General features: G+C 42.9%; 1 protein-coding gene across 1 annotated transcript in view; it reads left to right on the forward strand.

Moving 5' to 3' along the window:
* The window catches only part of FMNL2 (formin like 2), a 314,952-nt gene that overhangs the window by 286,799 nt on the left and 7,326 nt on the right, over positions 1–20,827 (forward strand). Inside the window, 10 exon segments of the mRNA XM_007964975.3 lie at positions 5,458–5,582; positions 6,573–6,775; positions 8,386–8,620; positions 9,742–9,810; positions 9,913–9,993; positions 12,004–12,133; positions 16,707–16,870; positions 17,837–17,938; positions 20,002–20,100; positions 20,688–20,811. Of these exon segments, the coding sequence (XP_007963166.1) occupies positions 5,458–5,582; positions 6,573–6,775; positions 8,386–8,620; positions 9,742–9,810; positions 9,913–9,993; positions 12,004–12,133; positions 16,707–16,870; positions 17,837–17,938; positions 20,002–20,100; positions 20,688–20,811 (1,332 nt within the window).

Consider the following 20,827-nt stretch of genomic DNA (forward strand, 5'->3'; position numbering starts at 1 on the left):
GACATTGAGTGCTTCTGGATCTTTTTTTTTTTTTTTTAATGGTATTTATGATGTCATCTATAAAAGGGAAACATGCTTTTATGTGTAATTGCCCGATGTAGGCTTCCAGGCATGTCCTCTGAGCATTTGAGAACATCAGAGTTTGCTAGAGTGGATTTAAACTTCAAGGAAGAAGTGCTGCCAACAGCCGTATTATCATGCCTTAAAATGCTTCCAAATAATTCATGTCCTCTTGCCAACCAGAAGATAGAAAACAGCATCCTCACCTCACCAGAAATAAAATGGGAGGTAGGGGTTAGAGCAGGAGGAAGAGAGTCACTCTAATGCCTTGAAATCTAAGGTCTTTGTTTTGACACACGGAAACAATGATTGATGCTACAAGCCATTTTCCCAGTACTGAAGTGTTTCCCTGGCATTTGGAATTGCTCTAAGCTTTGCCATCCCTGTGACATGGGGTAATTCTGCCTCCTCATTTACTTCAGCCTGTTCATGAGGTCTCTTATTTGCAATGAAGAACTACCACTCTAATAGCCTCCATTTCCAAGGCTGTGATAGTTTTCAGAGCCTTTTGCCCAAAGTCTAAAAGCCAGTCTTAGCTGTAAAGATTTCCCCATCTCCATCCCTTCCAGGCTCCCATTTGCAGCTCTGCCAGCCGGTCATCAGGGCTCATTCATCCCAGTGACTGGAGCCCTTTTGGATGCCCCAAAGTCACCTAGAATAAATTCACTCCACATCAGATCCATGGTTTTACTTCCACCCCGACTTCTAGATAAAACTGTCAGGGAAACAAACAAGATTCCAGTTCACAGTAAGGTTCACAGTAAATCGGTGACTTATTTCTACCCTTCAAGATTTTCCCCGTCTACCACTTTCTTCTAGAACTTTTATTACTTCTGAAGGAGAAAAGTTGGAGGAGAGTCATCCTGGAACTGATGGACTATGGAATATAAACAGACAAACAGGAAACCTCATATCAAGCCCTGGGAATGTGTTCCACCACCAGGCTGTTGTCAGTAACTGGGTGTGGAAACCCATAATTGTCCCGTGCACCTGGCCACCCTGATTAGGCACTCTTGGTAGCCCCCAAGGAGCACTTGCTGTGAGACGTGTCTGCTGTGGTGTCTCATTTAGGGCTGCTTCCTTTGTCTCTGACAAACACTAATGTGTGATTTAGCACCCACTTCCACACACCTGAGCACTAACATAGAACTCAGAACTGCCTTAGCTGAGAGCCCAGAGGCTGAGATGTGTCCAGAGCTTCCCTCCGAGGGGCCATGTCCTGTGTGATTGATCTATTTATTAATTTGCTTGGGCTCTTCCCACTGCTTGATTTTAAAAATGTGTTGGCTCTGTCAATTGCCTCAATATTTTAATGTGTAGAGCTCTGTGCTCGGCTGATAACCAACTGCTTTTAGGGTTTGCTATACTTGGAAGTGGTCCTTGTTGTGGCTTATGCAATTTAGAGGACTGTAGGTGGAAATAGAGGAACTCTTTATTTCCATAAGTGTCCACTAAATGATTGTGAGGGATGTCTTGGAAGCATTACAAGACCCTTATGAGTCTTTGATAGCTTGAGATCAGGCAATTTCTACAAGGCTTTTAATCCCTCCTTATTATTCATCCTTATTTAGACTGCTAATACTTAGTGATTGAAGCCCATTTGGTGAGATGTTTTTGCTAGTGTGTTCAGTAACTCTCTCTCACTCTGGAACCAAGAGGCCAGACAGAATTAGGATGCCCCCAGTAGAACCAAGAGACAGAGCCTCGCTGATATTCTTAGGCCTCCTGGGAAGTCAGAAACCTATGACATCACTTGGCCTCTGGATCCACAGGCAACAGGAGGGTCTTATCTTTTCAATGGGCAGGTGGCCAAGACAGAAGACCAAGAGGAGGGCCCCATAGTTAATCTAGTTGAGAGTTTTCTTTGTATTTTATAGAGAAAATATTAGTAGTGTGAAATACGCATTTGAAGAATAAGGCTTGCTTTCTCAAGTCTGTGATAGAACAATCTGGCTCCCTTTCCCTGGGTAGGTCACCTGAGACAGACTGCTGAGCAGATGGAACCTTTGCTGTCTCTTTGGGAGGATGTGCTTGGATCGTCACAATGCGAATTTGGACTTTGGTTGATTATTTTTCACGTAAAAATTATTCCTATCCTATGAAATGCCTAGTACAGTTCAGTATTGCTGTTGGGTACCACTATGATGAAATAATTTTTTTTCTTCCCTCTTCTAAAGAGGATAATTTTTTAAACAAAATAGTTGAGTCTTGGAGGCAGGCCTGAATGGAAATGAATTTTTGGCTCTGCGCTGCCTTGTGAAATGTGTCCAAGAAGCATGAAATTCTATGCTGAATGCGTGAACTGCTGAGCCACTTGACTCTAACCATATCTAATTTTTTTGTATTTTCTCTGTTCTTTCTGCTTCCACAAAAGATGGGCCAATCAAGCTTTTCTGTAGGTTGCTCCTCACTGAGTGTGTTGAGTATTTGCCATGTGTTTCTGTTGGTCACACTGTGCCTTGACATCTTTCCACTCCATTTTGCTTTGATCCATTGCATTTTGACTTTGTGTCTGTGGGAAGTCTTGGTGGCGGCTGATGATGATTCCAGGTTTGCCCACACATTCTAGTTGAACCTACACAAGAGATTATTGTCCTTGAAGAAGACATCCTGGATTCACATGCCCTCTTCCATTCCCTCTGAGGAAAGTTTTTTTTTTTTTTCCTCCTTCTTTTAATTTTTGTATTTGTATCTGAGGCTTCAACTCTAAAAGGATTTTAGATCTACTCTAGGGAAAAAAGAACAAAAGAAAAGGTGCCAGGTGCCCCTTTTCCATTCCCTCCCTCATGCTAGTCTCTGGCCCACTCCAGGGAGCACTCACCAGCCCTTGGCCCGAACCATGGGGACACAGTGTGTCCAGTGGTCACCTGTGTGCCTTCCTCCTCTTCACTCCCACCCTGGTTAAAGCCAGGAAAACCTTTCCAAGGAGAACTTTCTTGCCTGTGTTCTGATCTCAGGCTTACTCCTGACTTTGCTAAACAGTTAGAAGAGTGGTTGCAGATGGCAAACTTCTAGCAAGCGTCATGAGCCTACCATGTCTGTGGGAAGAAGGTAGGAAGCCATTGGCACCAGCCTGTCACCTCAGGTTATGAAAAGACTCCTCTGCAGCCCTTCCGCTGCTCCCCGATCCCCGACATTGCCGAAGTGCCAGAGGCAATGCAAGAGCAAGTGCTAGAGGAAAGTCTGTTCCTTTGTCCCGTTGAGAACATCTGTTTTCCTGGGTAGTGTAGACAAAATGCTGTATGGTGAGGAATCTGACACTGTGGGGTAGTGGGGACAAAGGTGTCACGTTTGGTGGTGGAGAGGCCTGGTTTGGCTAAAGCTGTGTCTGTTTTTCTGCATGCTTTTGTGTGGATTTATCAGATGACATTCCTGCTGTTTAAATGGCCTTTGTAACTCTGGAGGAATGAGAGGCACCGTCTGTGTCAGTTAACGCCAACTGAGGCAGGCAAGCAGGCAGGCAGCCAGCTACAAGCTTAGTCGTGTGTTGCTTTTATTTTGTTCTGTACTGAAGCACTGAAGTTCTCCTGCCTGTCTTGCTAATAATGACAAATAGTGAAGCTCCCAAGTAGTGTGATGGGCTACCCAGGACAGACTGATGAAGCTGAATGTATATGGCTAAATGGTTTGGGAAGACTTCTTTATGATATATAACAGATAAATATAATTTTAAATGGATTACCTTTTTTGGCATATTCCCTCACAGTGAGAGGAGTTGGCACTCCCCATAGTCCCTTAAAGATACATCCCATTTTCTCTATTAAGAGATTTTCAGTATTTTTAATGAGTGTATCAATACCTCCTAGTCAAACACAGGTGACTCCTAGTCAAACACAGGTGACTCCTGGGAATAACTTGCTTTTCAAAAAGAAGGGCAAGGGACTGTGGCCATTTCTGAATCTGAGAATCAATACAATTTCTAGATTGATTTCTTTCTAGATTTCTTTTCTTCTTTCTTTCTTTCCTTTCCTTTTTTCTTTTCTTTCTTTCTTTCTCTTTCTTTCTTTCTCTTTCTTTCTCTTTCTCTTTCTTTCTTTTTTCTTTCTCTCTGTCTCTCTTTCTTTCTCTCTCTTTCTTTTCTTTCTCTCTCTCTCATTCTCTCTTTCTTCTTTTTTTTTTTTTTGAGATGGAGTTTCACTCTTGTTGCCCAGGCTGAAGTGCAATGGCATGATCTCGGCACACTGCAACCTCTGCCTCCCGGGTTCAAGTGATTCTCCTGCCTCAGCCTTCCGAGTAGCTGGGATTACAGGTGCACACCACCACAATTGGCTAATTTTTGTATTTTTAGTAGAGACGGGGGTTTTACCATGTTGGCCAGGCTGGTCCTGAACTCCTGACCTCAGGTGATCCACCTGCCTTGGCCTCCCAAAGTGCTAAGACTTTGAGCCACCATGCCCTGCAATTTATTTTCCTTTTTTTCCCCCCTTTTATTTATTTATTTTTAAGACAGAGTCTTGCTCTGTATTTACCCCTTTTTTTGTTCTGTCATCTTAAACGTTTTCTTAGGCTGGGCAAGATGGCTTAATCCTGTAATCCCAGCACTCTGGGAGGCCGAGTGGGGAAGCTCGCTTGAGTCCAGGCGTTTGAGACTAGCCTGGGCAACATGTGAAACTCTGTCTCTATAAAAAATATAAAAATTAGCCAGGCATGGTGGCACACACCTGTGGCTCCAGCTACTTGGAGGCTGAGGTGGATGGATTGCCTGAGCCTGGGAGGTCAAGGCTGCAGTGAGCCATGATTGCGCCACTGCACTGCAGCCTGGGTGACAGAGCAAGACCTCAAAAACCTATTTTCTCATTAGGCCTTTCATAGCCCTTAGTCTGCTTAAAATAACTCGGCAGCCAATATATCGGAATCACCCACAGGAGGGTCTTGCCCTGGTGGAAAGTCAGCCTTCATGACGTTAGTCTAGTCAGTCTAGTCAGCCACTGGTAGTCTAGTCAGCCACTATCTGCACTCCCTGATCATCTTCTAAGGTTTGTTTGTAAATATGTGGTCCACAACCAAGAATTTAAGATGTCCAAATATGGCAAGTTTTTGCCCTCTTTGCTATCTAATAACATGAGTAATAATCTTTGCTCTCCAGCACTTTTTATCTGTCCCAACCATCGTCCTAATATTGTAACTGTAATGCAGCAAATTAGTTGCCTGAGTTAAAAGAAAAAAAAAAATCAACCCTTGGCCCTTAGACGGCTTTTAATACAATCAAATGATGACCTCAACTGGCTCTGGCCGAAGCCATGTGTGTTGTTTACCAGCTTTAAACACCTACTTGCGCGCCTCTTGCCAACCTTCCTCCAGTGTTAAAGTGTCATCTGCAAGGACTGTTGTCTGATTGTTTCTGAGGGTCGTAGGCTTTTGGTGGGATCTTAATTCCATTCTCTTTGATGTCTTTAGCTGTGAAAATTAAGAAGCCAATCAAGACAAAGTTCCGAATGCCAGTGTTTAACTGGGTTGCTCTGAAGCCCAATCAGATCAATGGCACAGTCTTCAATGAAATTGATGATGAGCGAATTCTGGAGGTATTTTTCTCATTGGTTAGAAACTAGAGGTGCACTCTGTGCAGCAAAGCCAACATGGGTGTTCTGTTAACCTGGAAGTGTCAGAGATAAAGTACTAGTGTTATAAGTCCCTTGATGTAAAGAAGAAACAGATATGTAATATTGGAGAAAAACATTTGACACTATTTTGTAAGGTGGCTCTAAAACTGTGTTTAAAGAGTTATGTTAAATTGGAATAAATGCTTTTGAGCATTTTCAGTGTATGCCACAGAATATAGATCTGACATAATAATTCCTTCCCTTAATTGAGGGAAAGACATAAAAACTTTCAGACTGTAAGTGAATAAGAACTCAGTTACCACACTCACTGCCTTATTTGATAGATAATTTTAATCTGTGGCAGCTGTCTATGCAAGCTAATTATTGAAAAGCAATTGAATTGGTGGGTTAGAATCGGTAGTCTGATGTTCACTTTTTAAATTTTTATTTTATTTTATTTTTAAATTATCATTATTATTATTATTATTATTATCATCATCATCATTTGAGAAGGAGTCTCGCTCTGTCGCCCAGGCTGGAGTGCAGTGGTGCAATCTCGGCTCACTGCAACCTCTGCCTCCCAGGTTCAAGCAGTTCTCTGATTAGCCTCACAAGTAGCTGAGATTACAGGCATACACTACCACGCCTGGCTATTCTTCGTATCTTTAGTAGAGAGCGGCTTTTACCATGTTGGCCAGGCTGGTCTCAAACTCCTGACCTTAAGTGATCCACCCTTGGCCTCCCAAAGTGCTAGGATTACAGGCATGAGTCGCCACACCCAGCCTATGTTCACTTTTGTGTATGTGCCAGAATTTGTACTCTAACAAAAACAAGAAAAATAGAGCAAGCCATGGCCAAAGACAAGTACTTAATAGAAAAAGTAATGTCTTTGCTTAAGAAACTAACTGGTGGCTTCCAGACTTCTTTTTTAAATATAATCCAATTTTCCATGGTCATTCCTCTCTACCTTAGGATTTAAATGTGGATGAATTTGAGGAAATATTCAAGACAAAAGCCCAAGGTCCTGCCATTGATCTTTCTTCAAGCAAACAGAAGATACCACAGAAGGGATCAAACAAAGTGACATTACTAGAAGCAAACAGGGCCAAAAATCTTGCCATAACTTTAAGGAAAGCTGGAAAGACTGCTGATGAAATATGTAAAGCTATTCATGTGTAAGTTCAGGAAAATTATATTCTAGTTAGTTTATAATAAATGAAAATGAGAAAGTTATGAATTAGTAGATGACAAATATTTCAATAGTGAGGCAAGAGCTAAGATAAAAGCTGGAGCAATTTTTGATATCCATACTTCAGAGATCTCCTGAATTCTGTGTGTGCTACTTCAAAGTTGCATATGATGCCAACACGAAAGAGGTGGACCAGAAATCACCCTGGGGAGTGTTGTGTTAGAACGAGTAACTAATTGTTTTAGAAGAATAACATCTGGATTGTGACATCATTTATTATCTCTTATGCGGGCCTCCAGCAATGCTGACATAAAAGGAAAGTTGAGCTGAGTGTGGCAGATGTTAAGAAAAGGTAGAAGATGTCAGTTTTCTCTGGAGTATCTGAATTTTATCCAGATTTGTTGAATACAAATTTGATGGCATTTGTGGAATGATACAGTTCAATGCCAGACGCAAATATGATACAGATGCATATTTTAATTCATAACAACAGGAATGAATTGTTTTGCTTTTAGTACTTTCAGGACATTTTAAACAAAGTTCATTTTTTACTCTTGAACTGCATAGAAGGCATTGGTTTTACTTCTCTATTAGAAGAATCCTTCTATTCTTGTGGCCATGGTGACTTTCAAATGTGACGAAGACATTATTAAATGTTTTAGGAACTAATTATTTATAAATGGATTATCTTGTAAATTTTGGTTAGAGACTTAGAGGTATAAATGACCCTGAGAAATCCTTTGTTCCAATTTTGTGTCCTCAGCCAGGGTGATAATCTCGTAGTCCAGTGCCTCCTACAGTCTGTTCTCATTTCTGACATTGAATGCTGAAGTGCAGCCTGGCTTTAAATCTTTATATATCGTTTGTCATGATGATTAAATGTAATTCTATTATTTAGCTGAACAAAGATTGTCCAGAGAATAATAGAGAATAGAGATTGTAACAAATACTTAATTTGCTCAAATTAAGCATATATCCAAAAAGAACTTCAAGGAATGTACACACTTAACCTAAAACATTCAGATAATACAGGCATTTGGATGCATTTTTTTCCCAAAGAAGAAAAAATGCTACCAGACTATTGGTTTAATTGAAATATTTTACATAATTCAGCAGATATTCTGTGATAATGTGTACAGTGTTAATCTCCTGAATTAGCAGTAGTACTTCACAATGCCTGTCAGCTATGTCCTTGAACCATTAAACCATCAGATGCTTTGGCCTTGGTTCTACCTCTTCCTATTTTCATTTACTCCTGATTCCAGAGGCTTAGAGCTATGCCAGTCCCCTAAAAACTGAGGATGGCAGTTGTGACAAGGTCCAGGTTTTCAGGAAGAACCAATTAAGTTATCTGAGGCATAGTCAAGCCTCAGCACCAGGACCAGGGTGGGACTTCACAGGACAAGTGGAGACATCTTAGACTCATTGATTTGGTATTTGCTGAGCTGTACCAGATGGATGATGGATGGATGAACCTGAAAAGGATAGATGGATGGATGGATGGATGGATGGACGGACCTGAAGAGAAGGATGAACTTGAAAAAGGGGTAGGAAGTTTTTTCTCTCTAAGGCTAATCTCTCCACATCCGTCTTTAGATTTGACTTGAAGACACTGCCTGTAGACTTTGTGGAATGCTTGATGCGGTTCCTGCCAACTGAGAATGAAGTGAAAGTGCTTCGGCTCTACGAGCGGGAAAGGAAGCCTCTGGAAAACTTGTCAGATGAAGACAGGTTCATGATGCAGTTTAGTAAAATCGAGAGGCTCATGCAGAAGATGACCATCATGGCTTTCATTGGGAACTTTGCTGAAAGCATTCAGATGCTGACTCCTGTGAGTGGACCAACTCTGGCAGGGGAGGGGGTCCAAAGAAATGTGGAATCATTATTTTTTAAAGTCTCTCCCAGAGGTGCACTCAGTGTGTTGGGTTCTAAAGACTCCTTCCCAGAACTTTCTAAATTGTCCATCTTTTCCACATTATGTATGCAAAGTAAATTTGAAAAAATGGAGAATGTTCATATTCCATATTGCTGTTTTTCTGAAAGAATGCCATTTTTTGTGTCTACAGATGTTCTCTAAATTTCAAAAGGCAGAGGACAAAGAAACTTGGTTCTTTTCTCAAACTTGGTTCCCCCCTGAAGATAATAGTCCTCTGACGGGGTTGGCAAGAGTGAAAATGTGACTTTCATTTCTAAAAATGATGCCCTCTCCTTAGTGAGCAGACTTACAAGCTTTTGCTGAAAGCTTTAAATTTACCATAAGAGTTTTCTTTCTTGTAAGTGTGTTACAGTAAACTGTGGTGATATAGACATAATAGCCAACCATCTCTCATTCCCTTGTGTTAATCTTGTGGAGATTTATGAATATCATAAACTTCAGTTCTCTCCCAATTCTGTTTCTAAATAAACTTTGTTACTGATTATAGTAGTCAGTTCTTTCCCAATTCTGTTTCTACATAAATTTGTTGGTTTCTGCTTATAGTAGTATGTCTGTTGAAAACATGTTCTGTGAACTTCTGGAGGGTATTATATTCCCCCCTGCCCTTTTTTTTTTTTTTCATTTTTGATGCCTCCTCCATTGATTTAAAAATATTAATTGTATGACATGATTAGAGGTGGTGGGCAGGAAATTAAGTTCTACCAGAAGCAGCTATGGACTCTTAACTCTGAGTCTTAATGGTTATAGATTGGTTACAGATTTTGTGACAAGCAAGTTCCTACCTTACTTGCTATTGTGAACAGTTTCAGTAAAGACCTTGCATGTAACAATATTACCTGAAACCTAGCAAGACAATTAAATTTGTTATACTTTGGAAAAGTAGACTCTCATCATGAAGATTGTATGCTCTAAATGCAGGCCTGTTTTCTTCTGTGTTAATATTTAGTTGCCAATTAGTTTCCCATTTTTAACATGTCTTTTTCCCCCCGCTTTTTCTTTCTTTGATTGGAATCTAGCAACTACATGCGATTATAGCAGCATCTGTCTCTATAAAGTCGTCCCAGAAACTCAAGAAAATTCTGGAGGCAAGTGCAGTTTTTCTTGTAGGTATGAAGGGCTACTTCAGCTGTGTTCAGTGCCTGATGTGCTGAACTGATGGGCTTCTGTTTTCACCTTCTCTTTTGCAGATCATCTTAGCCCTTGGAAACTACATGAATAGCAGTAAAAGAGGAGCAGTTTATGGATTTAAACTTCAGAGTTTAGATCTGGTGAGTGGACTAAAAGAAATCTGAGAGCTATCTGAAGGACAGATGGCTGGCAGAGATGAAGTTAGGGTGGTGGGGGATGTTTTGATGAATATTTTCAATTGGTACTAATTTTCTGGAACACCATTTGACAGACAGCACATAGAACCTGTAATTACTCATACCCTTTGACTCAGTATTTCCATTTCTAGGAATCTTTTCTCAAGTGTCTGAATTTTGAATGCTGTATTTTATTTATAATTGCAAATTAACAATCTAAAGGTCTGTGGGAATGATTAAATGTGCTGTAACGCTAGTTAATATAGTGAACTATTATTCTTCCACCATTAACATACTGATAAAGAGTGTTCCAAGAAAGGTTTGTGTTTAGAAAAGAAAGCAGGGTATGCTTTGCATGTACAGTTGAATTTCAGCTAAGTAAACTATGTGGGGAGAAAGACAATGGAAGTAGGTTAAAATATTAGCAGAGGTTGGATGGAATCGGAATTTTTTCAAACTGTTTTTGTAAGTACTTTTCTATATTTTCTTAAATTTTTTTGTTGTTGTTGCATGCAAGGTGCTCTAATTTTCAGAGTCACCTAACTAATGTGAACAGGTCTAGAGAAAATCCCCCGTGGACTCCCTCCAGGCTGTGCAGGCCTAACATGATTGCCACATGAGAAGGCTGGGCAGTGGGTTGAGTCCCCAGACCAGGGAGCTAGTTATTTAATAAGGAGTGTCCCGTCAGTCACAGTGCTGGCCTCCAGCAGATCGTGATCAGTTAAGCATGTCTGTTTCAGGTCTTCACAGGCTAGGAAATAAGGGAGGGGCTAAGCTAAATGTAAAAACTGGAGCATAGGAGCCCTGCTGTGTAGGAGGCACCTGCACGCACCTGCTGGCTCTACATCCCCATTTCTCCTCCGGCTCTTCACTTCGAAGAGCACTAAAATTAAAGCCATCCTTCTTTTAAGGCAAGGAAGGTGGGATAGTAGATGCAGGGCTGGGAGAGTTCATGTAAGTCCAGTAATCAGTGTCCCCCTTATCCATGGGGGCTGTGATCCAAGACCCCAGTGGATGCCTGAAACCTCAGATAGTACTGAATCCTATATACACACAGTTTTTTTCCTAGAGATGCATATCTGTTACAAAGTTGAATTTATAAATTAGGCACAGTGAGAGATTCATAGTAACTGAAAAATAAAATAGGCCAGGCATGGTGGCTCACACCTGTAATCCCATCACTTTGGGAGGCTGAGGCAGGCGGACCACCTGAAGTCAGGAGTTTGAGAGCATCCTGGCCAACATGGCGAAACCCTGTCTCTACTAAAAGTACAAAAATTAGCTGGGCTAATTTTTGGTAGTGGGCACCTGTAATCCCAGCTACTCAGGGGGCAGAATCGCTTGAACTCAGGCGAGACTCCATCTCAAAAAAAAAAAAAAAAAAATAGAGCAGTGAAATAAAACACGTTACTTGAACACAAGCACTGCAATAGGCGGCAGTTGACCTGATAACCCAGATGGCTACTAAGTGACTAATGGCAGGTAATGTTTACAGCATGGATCCACTTGGCAAAAGGGTGACTCTAGGTCTAGGAGGGATGGGAATGGCATGTGTGAGGTTTTATCATGCTGCTCAGAGTGGTACACAATTCAAATCTGATGAATTGTTTATTTCTGGAATTTTCCACTTAATATTTTTGGATACCTGAAACCTGCAGGTTTCCTGAAACTATGGGAAGTAAACCTGTGGGTAAAGAGGAACTACTGTAGAAAGCTGTGAACCATTCTCAGGTGCTTAGAGTCATCCCTATAGTTAAGCATGTGCCCTGGTTGGAAAGTTCTCAAGCCAGTTAAGCATCAGTGGACTGGTTCACTAAGGAACAAATGGAATCCTGACCCTCCTCTGGGAATGCTCCAGCCTGTTGGGCGACTGTTACTCAGTTAATGACTCTGGGCGGGAAATCGTCATCTGAGGGGTAGCTCTCCCGTTACCCTTTACTCTTGTACCTAACCCATGTTCCCTTTTGTTTTCAGCTCTTAGATACAAAGTCAACAGACAGAAAGCAAACACTGTTGCACTATATATCCAATGTGGTGAAAGAAAAATATCACCAAGTGTCCCTGTTTTATAATGAGCTTCATTATGTGGAAAAAGCTGCTGCAGGTACTTGATTTCAGCTATTACCATTTGTCTTGGGTATTAATGCCTTTAATTGTGGTGGAGCCATTCCCTGCTTAAACACTTTTCAGAACCCATTTAAAAAGCCAAGGCTAAGAAGTCAGCCACTCTGAGCTGGAACACATCGGCTGTGGTGTTGTCCACCCCTGAGAGCAGAAGAGAACGTGGGCGTAAAGGTGATCTCTGTGTCCTTTCTGTAAGATACAGGCCGCTGAGCGTCATGTCCCTTCCCTCTTTTATTCACTGCCCTTTTTATTCTGCTGCTGCTTTATGAAATGTGAGAATGAGAATCTGAAAATCATCACCCAACAAACACTTTTAATTTGGTTTTGTGCCATTCTACTTGCTCAAGTGTGGTAGTTGTAAACATTTTGCCTTTGCCTGGACACTAAATTATCAGCACTTCTTGGTTGCTACTTTGCTAAGACAGGTATACATTTTCTCATTTAAATCATCTGTGACTCTAAGATAGCTGGCATGTACAAGGTAATAGTATCTCCATTGTTATAGGTAAGGAAATTGAGATTTTTCGAGGTTAAATGTCTTGCCCAAAGTCACATGAGTAGAAAGTGATAGAAACAGGACTAGAAACCTGGTCTTACTTTTCATGAAGTGTATCACCCAGTGTACCATGTTCTCTGAAAAACATATTAGAAAAAGGAATGATACGCAGATTGACCTTACAGTCACAGGCTGTGATTCTCAAATTATGATACTGAACCATAAGCAGCCAGTGTTTATTATAAATTCAGATTCCTGTGGGGTACCTCAGGCATATGAAATTTTTGAGGGTGAGGCCTTCTCTAACTCAGCTAGGGTAAATGGCTGCTGCTTCTGTGTTCTCACTAAAGAGCACTCTGTTCCACCCTCTCATACAAGATTTCTCATACTGCATTACAACAATTTGCATGTCCATTGCAATCTGTGCACTTTTTTTTTTTTTAGATAGGGTCTTGCTCTGTTGCCCAGGCCACAGTGCAGTAAAAGGATCACAGCTCACTGCAGTCTTGACCTCCCAGGCTGAAACGATCCTCCTATCTCAGCCTCCTGAGGAGCTTGGACCACAGGCACACACCACTATGGCCAGCTAATTTTTAAAATTTTTGTAGAGATGGGGTCTCCCTATGTTGCCTAGGCTGGTCTTGAATTCCTAGGCTCAAGTGATCCTCTCTCTCGCCTCAGCCTCCCAAAGTGCTAGGAGTACAGGTGTGAGTTACCATGCCTGGCCAATCTGTGCACTTCTTTTTTTTTTTTTTTTTGAGGTGGAGTCTTGCTCTGTCACCCAGGCTGGAGTGCAGTGGCCAGATCTCGGCTCACTGCAAGCTCCGCCTCCCGGGTTTACGCCATTCTCCTGCCTCAGCCTCCCGAGTAGCTGGGACTACAGGCGCCTGCTACCGCGCCCAGCTAGTTTTTTGTATTTTTTAGTAGAGACGGGGTTTCACTGTGTTAGCCAGGATGGTCTCGATCTCCTGACCTCGTGATCCGCCCGTCTCGGCCTCCCAAAGTGCTCTTAAGGGTATATCAGGTTTTATTTATCTATTTCTCTCAGCCCCTGAAAATTGGATGTTGGAAATAAATGAATGAACAAGTGAACAAATGAATGAATGAATGAGATGATGCACTGTTATGGGAATAAATGCTGCAGACGCTGTGGTGGAGACTGAGAGGCAGATGGAGATGACTCTCTGACTGTGAAGAACTATATGATGCAGGCTGGATAGACCTAGAACGAGCTTGGGGCTCATTTAGACAGCAGGCAGAATTTCTGTTCTTACCAAGTGATTTTCCTCCTTTCAAGTTTCCCTTTGCCTAAATTAGTTCTTACACCTCACAATTCTAATTAAGAAAAATGTTAAAAAGCTATTAAAATTTGTATCTGACTAGTGGGTACTAGTTCATTTTGTTTGGTCCAAATGGTGTCATTTGAAAAACATCAATGAGGAAAATGGGAGACTGGGTTGCTCCTTGGCAGAACTGTTCTTTCTGTTTGCTCTCTGGTGCCCAGGTTGCCCCACACAGATTCTCTATGCCTTCACTCATGTATTCACTCACTCCTTCATTTATCCAGTGAACACCTTTGAGTGCCCCCCATGTACTTGGCACTATCATAAGTGTTAGAGAATCAAGGATAAGACAGTGTGAGTCTACTGAGGGAAAAACCTACTGCACTGTTTTAGTAGGTTGGTGCAAAAGCAATTGTGATTTTGGACTGTGAGTTTTCAATCATTATAACTAGGCTCAAACACATCTTATGGCCGGGTGCGGTGGCTCACGTAATCCTAGCACTTTGGGAGGCTGAGGCAGGTGGATCACTTGAGGTCAGGAGTTTGAGATCAGCCTGGCCAACAAGGCGAAACCCTGTCTCTACTAAAAATACAAAAATTAGCTGGGCATGGTGGCATACGCCTGTAATCCCAGCTACTTGGGAGGCTGAGGCAGGAGAACTGCTTGAACCCAGGAGGCAGAGGTTGCAGTGAGCCGAGACTACACCACTTCACTCCAGCCTGGGTGAAAAGAGCGAGACTCCGTCTCAAAAACAAACAAAACACATCTTTATTAATCAAAATAGGAACCATTAATATCAACACATTTTTGCCAATGAGAAATGTTTATTCATCTAGTGAAAAAAATCCATGCTTCTAGATTCAACAACCCTTGGAAAGCATTCTCTGCATCCTGCTGGTTGTGGAAGCATTTTCCCTGCAAAAAGTTGTCAAGATGCTTGAAAAAGTGGTAGTCGGTTGGCAAGAGGTCAGGTGAATATGGCGGATGAGGCAAAGCTTTGTAGCCCAATTTTTTCAACTTTTCAAGCATTGGTTGTGCAGTGTGTGGTTGGGTGTTGTCATGGAGAAGTGGGCCCTTTCTGTTGACCAATGCTGGCTACAGGCGTTGCTGTTTGGGGTACATCTCATTGATTTGCTGGCCATACTTCTCAGATATAATGGGTTTTGCTGAGATTCAGAAAGCTGTAGTGGATCAGACCGGCAGCAGACCACCAAACGGTGACCATGACCTTTTTTTGGTGCAAGTTTGTCTTTGGGAAGTGCTTTGGAGCTGCTTCTTGGTCCAACCACTGAGCTCGTCATTGCTTATTCTCATATAAAATCGATTTTTGGTTGCATGTCATAATCCGATTGAGAAATGGTTTGTTGCGTAGAAGTGGAGAAGATGACACTTCAACAATTTTTTAAAAAATTTTCTCTCAGCTTATAAGGCACCCACTTACTGAGCTTTTTCACCTTTCAAATTTGCTTTAAAAGACTGTAGAATGGTTGATGTTGAGTTCTTCAGCAACTTCCTGTATGGTTCCAAGAGGATCAGCTTTGATGATTGCTCTCAGTTGATCGTTGTCAACTTCTGATGGCCAGCCACCAAGCTCTTCATCTTCAAGGCTCGCGTGTCCTTCGCAAAACTTCTTGAACCATCAAATGCATTGCCAAATGCATTTGTTGATGTTGCGAGTTGTCTCCAGTGCTTTACAACCCATTCTGAACTCAAATAAGAAAATCGCTTGAATTTACTTTTTGTCTAACGTCATTTCTGTAGTCTAAAATAAATATAAAAAGCAAGTAATACATCATTAGCAAAAAAAGTGAGAAATGTGCATTAAAATGATGTACAACATAACCACATTTAAGAATGTATTCCAGTATCAAACAGCGTATTTCAGCAAATACTGCAGTTACTTTTGCACCAATAATTTGTCCACGTGCAGAGCTGAGTCAGGCAAGGAGGCCCAGAGCTGGGACCCGGCATCCCACAGAAGCTGCCCAGGAGGTTCTGGGGGAGTGCCTGCCCTGGGAGGGGCCACACTGCAGACAGAAAGGTTCACACTTATCCTTTCTGAATAGGGAGAGGTTGTTAAAGAAGCTGTGCAAGGCTGCTTTGGGTCCTAGTAATCAATACAACCTATGGTCAACAGACAAAAGGCTGCCCCCTGCTTGAGAGTCAGAGAAATGCAAAAAGAGTTTATAGGCTAGACAGTGGCTCATGTCTATAATCCCAACACTCATGTCAGGGTAGGAGTTTGAAGGTGCAGTGAGCTTTGATGGAACCACTTAGGTGCAGTGAGCTTTGATGGAACTACTGCACTCCAGCCTGGATGACATTGTGAGAACTTGTCTCTAAAACACACAAAACCTTAGGCTTGCTGCAGATAAGGACTGCTGAGCCTACGGGCCCACCGACAGGCTATTTCTTGTAAGAGAAATGGAAGAGTTTTGTGCAAGTGTGGGATTTAGAGTCCTCAGTTGTTACCTGAACTCCTCTGCCACCTACTAGCACTGTAACCAAGGGCAGGCCACGGAACCCCTTTATGCTGCTTTTGCTCATTGGCAAAATGACTTAATGATGCAAAAGAACTAGTGAATGCAAAGAATGTAATGTAGTGCTTATAATGCTTCTTTGTATTAAAAGATCTCTGTGCCAAAAGCTGGAAACTAGGTTTAGGGCCCTTGGGTAAGCCTAAGAATCTCCTAAGAACTTGGCCCAGCAGCCAGACTCGCTGTGGTTGTCTTTCCCCATTGAGTTTCACTGGGATGTTCTTTCTCTGCTTCAGTCTCCCTTGAGAATGTTTTGCTGGATGTCAAGGAGCTCCAGAGGGGAATGGACTTGACCAAGAGAGAGTACACCATGCATGACCACAACACACTGCTGAAGGAGTTCATCCTCAACAATGAGGGGAAGCTGAAGAAGCTGCAGGATGATGCCAAGATTGCACAGGCAAGTATTGGTACCCCCGAAACCTGTGAAGAGGCTGCATCCATTAAAGCTGCCTGTGGTGCAGGCCCTGGATTTAGGGAGAAATGTTCCATTTCCCTCGGTTTGTGGAGGGTAGATTTCTTGTGTAGCTATTGATTATTACAGGGGGACCATTCCCAGGGTTATTCTTGGAAGGGCCCCATCCTCATTGTCCTTTTCTAATTTGGGGCTCTCTACCCTGTCCCCCCATCTCCCCTTTCACTTCAACACCCACTCCATTGTGGGTCCTGTATTCAGTTCAACCCACATGCATCACGCCTGTGCTCGGCAAAGCAGTGTTCCCTGTGAATTGGGTTTCTGTAGATCTTGTCCTCAGAAATCTTACACTATACTGGGGGTTGCTGATAGGCAGGCCTGCAAAACAGAATGAACAGTACATCATCAGAGGAGGTAGAGGCAAAGTTGGGGGATGGGGACTCAGAAAGCAGATTCAGTGGAAGGGCCCCCGGTTTGTGGCAGTCTTGTATCATAGAAGAGTTCAGGGAGAGACTGAGTGTCCCCTGTGTGAGGCTGTCATAGGGAGTGTTGAAGCAAGGGAGTGGGATTTAGGATCACAGTGACTAAGATCCCTTTTGACCTTGTTGGTTTTAAGGGGTTCTGCCACGGCCTTTGGAAACTCTTGAAAGAAAGGTTTCCATGTTTTGTATGTGGGGTATGTGCGTGCATGTGTGTGCATGCATGTGTGTAGAAGTGGCAGGAGGTCCTGCAGATGAATTCCTGTGCCCCACTATTGCATTCCTCGGATTGCCTCTGCTGAGGCATTTGGAGGAAACACAGAAGTGTTAGGCAATCTTGGGAGGTAAGGGAGGTGCAGCAACGCGAGGCCATGGGAGCCTGTCTCGTGGCGGCTGCTTTGCGTCAACGTTCCCCCCAGAGCATCCAGTTCAAATGCCGAACGAAATTCAAGAAAAATTTGCTTCTTCACAGGATGCCTTTGATGATGTTGTGAAGTATTTTGGAGAAAACCCCAAGACAACACCACCCTCTGTCTTCTTTCCTGTCTTCGTCCGGTTTGTGAAAGCATACAAGGTATATGTTAAGGCCCTCCTTGCCCTTATTTCTCAAGCAAGTGCCCTCCTTAAGATGTGTCTGAGTCCCAGGTCTCTGCAGAGACCTCCCAGTTCCTGTGGACAGCAGATCTGGGTGGCCTTCACGAGATAGCAGTCCCTGGCTCTGTGGAAGCTGAGGAACATTATGGTCCCTTTCTCCACCTAGCCAGTCCTCTGCCTCAGCCAGAAAACAAAACTCTTGGCAGCCCCCTTGGGGCAAGAGAGATGCTCCAAGACCACTGCTGCCCCATTGACTGTTCACCTAGGCAGGCAAGGTGAAGGACTTGAAAATCCAGGCCTCTTGTGGAATTGTTTAATGGGTAGAAGTGAGCTGTGGCCTGTGGCGAAGGTGCATGATATAGCAGAGGTTAAAGAGAGCCTGCTTGTGTTAGTCCTAGCACGGGGCTTAGGACCTCTTAGACCAGCATTTCTCTACTGTGGACTGAAGGATGGTGTTTTTAAGGATGGGCACTCTGTTTCTTGGTGTGGATCAGTAAGTGGCCCTTCCTTTAAATGGGAGGCCCTCTTGGACATAATCCAGGGCTGTGGTCTTGAAAAAGCCTATGACTCAAAGAGGCATGTATCAGAAGCATTTGTCCACTTGAGAAATTACAAGAAGGTTGTTAGAAGATTTTAGCTGACCTTGGAAACACCTCAATCTATATCCTTCAGGCTTGTCTGCATGTAGCACTGATAACATTGGTGGAGGTAGGAGGAATGTTTATTGCAGAGGGGAGGAGGGATGTGGCAGGGTTCTCTACACTTTTGAGAAAAGTCCCATTGGAAATAGGGGGACACTTCTCTAACACCAGTAGGGGCTGCTGGCTCTGGAAAATCATTATCGGGCCTTTTACTAAAGTCAAAATATTTTTAGTTCATCTTCCCTCAGCATGACTTAATGTAGCAGTAGAGATACAAGCTGCTGGTAGAGGGAACATGTCTGTGGCAGTCAGGGTGAACAGAAACACGGCACAAACTCCATGTGCCAGACTCTGAGAACTTGCACGTGACGAGAAAGCTGCAGGCCACCAACTGCTGCTGTCTGCAGTGCTTGGTAGCCCAAGCCCACTGGCTGGCTGTGCTTATGTGCTGCAGAGATAGCCTGTGCTGTGCCATTTTTTCTCAAAAAACCATGTAAGTCTAAGGTCAAAAGAGAAAATATATTTTAAAATCGGCTAAGACAAGTTGGGAAGTGGCTGGGCTTTTTCTCAAAGCCTGAGGCATCAGCAGGGATATAGGTGGAGCAGAGGAAACTTTGTAGGGACTTTGTAGGCAGAGGTTGGGGTTTTAGGACATCATCTCTCATACAGACCAAAATGAAAATAAAAGCAATGGAGACCCAAATGTAAACTTTATTACTGATAACAGCTGGGCTGGAAAATGTGGTGTCTGTGACCTACTTCAGCTGCAAATTAGGTAGGTGACCTATCCACCTATCCATCAGTTCACAGCTTGACAACTAGAGGTCTCTTCAGGGAGGCCAGCTTCAAAAGAAAGACTGCCCAAGAGGGCTGAGCTGAGGTGAGCCTATTCACTTTGTTCTAGATTCATCAGACTAGTCACACTGCCTCCCTTGGGAAGGAGTGAGGCATGGGAGAGTCCAAGAGTATCACTCTGGTGAGGCCATGAAAAGAAATGAGGGTTTTCCCCTAAAAAATAGGCAGAAAGCAGAATCTTAGATCCTGCTATCAGAGGAGCTCTAGGTAGGCAGACTGTCTCTGAAAGGAAAACAAAATCACTGAGCACAGCTGCCAGGATGGTAGGTGTCCACCAGTGTGTGGGACAGAGACTAAGAGGAAGTTCAAACAGGGAGAGGATCATCAGGAAAGGGCTTCTGGATGAATCTCAGCTCCCAGCTTTTAAAGAGATGTGACAGCATAGCCCAGAAGCAGAGCTAAATACAAGCATGAAGTGTAGATCTTCTCAACCTTCCATTTATTCTAATTCTCAACTCACTAAGGATGCCTGAAGAATGACTTTTAAAAATCTTGGCTGCTATCATTCCCATTAACATGATCTTTCTGGTTCTTCTGATTTATCCAGCAAGCAGAAGAGGAAAACGAGCTTAGGAAAAAGCAGGAACAAGCTCTCATGGAAAAACTCCTGGAGCAAGAAGCTCTGATGGAGCAGCAGGATCCAAAGGTAAGAAATGCCACGCTCATGAGACAGGTCCGCGAGGAGAGGCTGAGAGGGCTCTTTAGAGCAAGCTATAGGAAGGACCAGCAAGCTAGGTGTGCCCAGGATCCTCATCACTTCCTTCTGGTGCCTGGACACTTGGTAAATGGAAATATGGTCATTACTTTGTTCCATAACCACTGGAATGAGGCTAAGAGCATGTTTGTGTAGCATATCCAGGCTTATAGACATCTGGAACTTAGTTGGATATACAGAGAAGCCACACCAGATGACCCAGTGATGGAAGGGCTTAGCGCATAAAGGCTGGCAGTGCATACAGTTTTCTTCATTGTGATCCCTGGTAACACAGTTGACGTCTGTAGTCATTACCAGTTGTCTCTTGTTGCCGCCAGGTGAAGTTTTGTGTGTTCGTTAGTGAAAGTTTCTGTTTCCTTCCCAGAAACTTGAGTCTTCTGCATTTGAGCAGAATGTGGGAAGTGTGTGTTTTTGGCCGAAGCTGCTTATTAGTAACATAATGCTCAGGCACATTTTGGATTTTCACAAACTCCTAATGGGTGCTGGCCTCACTAATCTCTGCCCTTCTTTCTTCTCAGTCTCCTTCTCATAAATCAAAGAGGCAGCAGCAAGAGTTAATTGCAGAATTAAGACGACGACAAGTTAAAGATAACAGACATGTATATGAGGGAAAAGATGGTGCCATTGAAGATATTATCACAGGTAAAAGATACTTCTT

The sequence above is a fragment of the Chlorocebus sabaeus genome, chromosome 10, assembly GCF_047675955.1.
Source record: "Chlorocebus sabaeus isolate Y175 chromosome 10, mChlSab1.0.hap1, whole genome shotgun sequence".
NCBI lineage: Eukaryota > Metazoa > Chordata > Mammalia > Primates > Cercopithecidae > Chlorocebus > Chlorocebus sabaeus.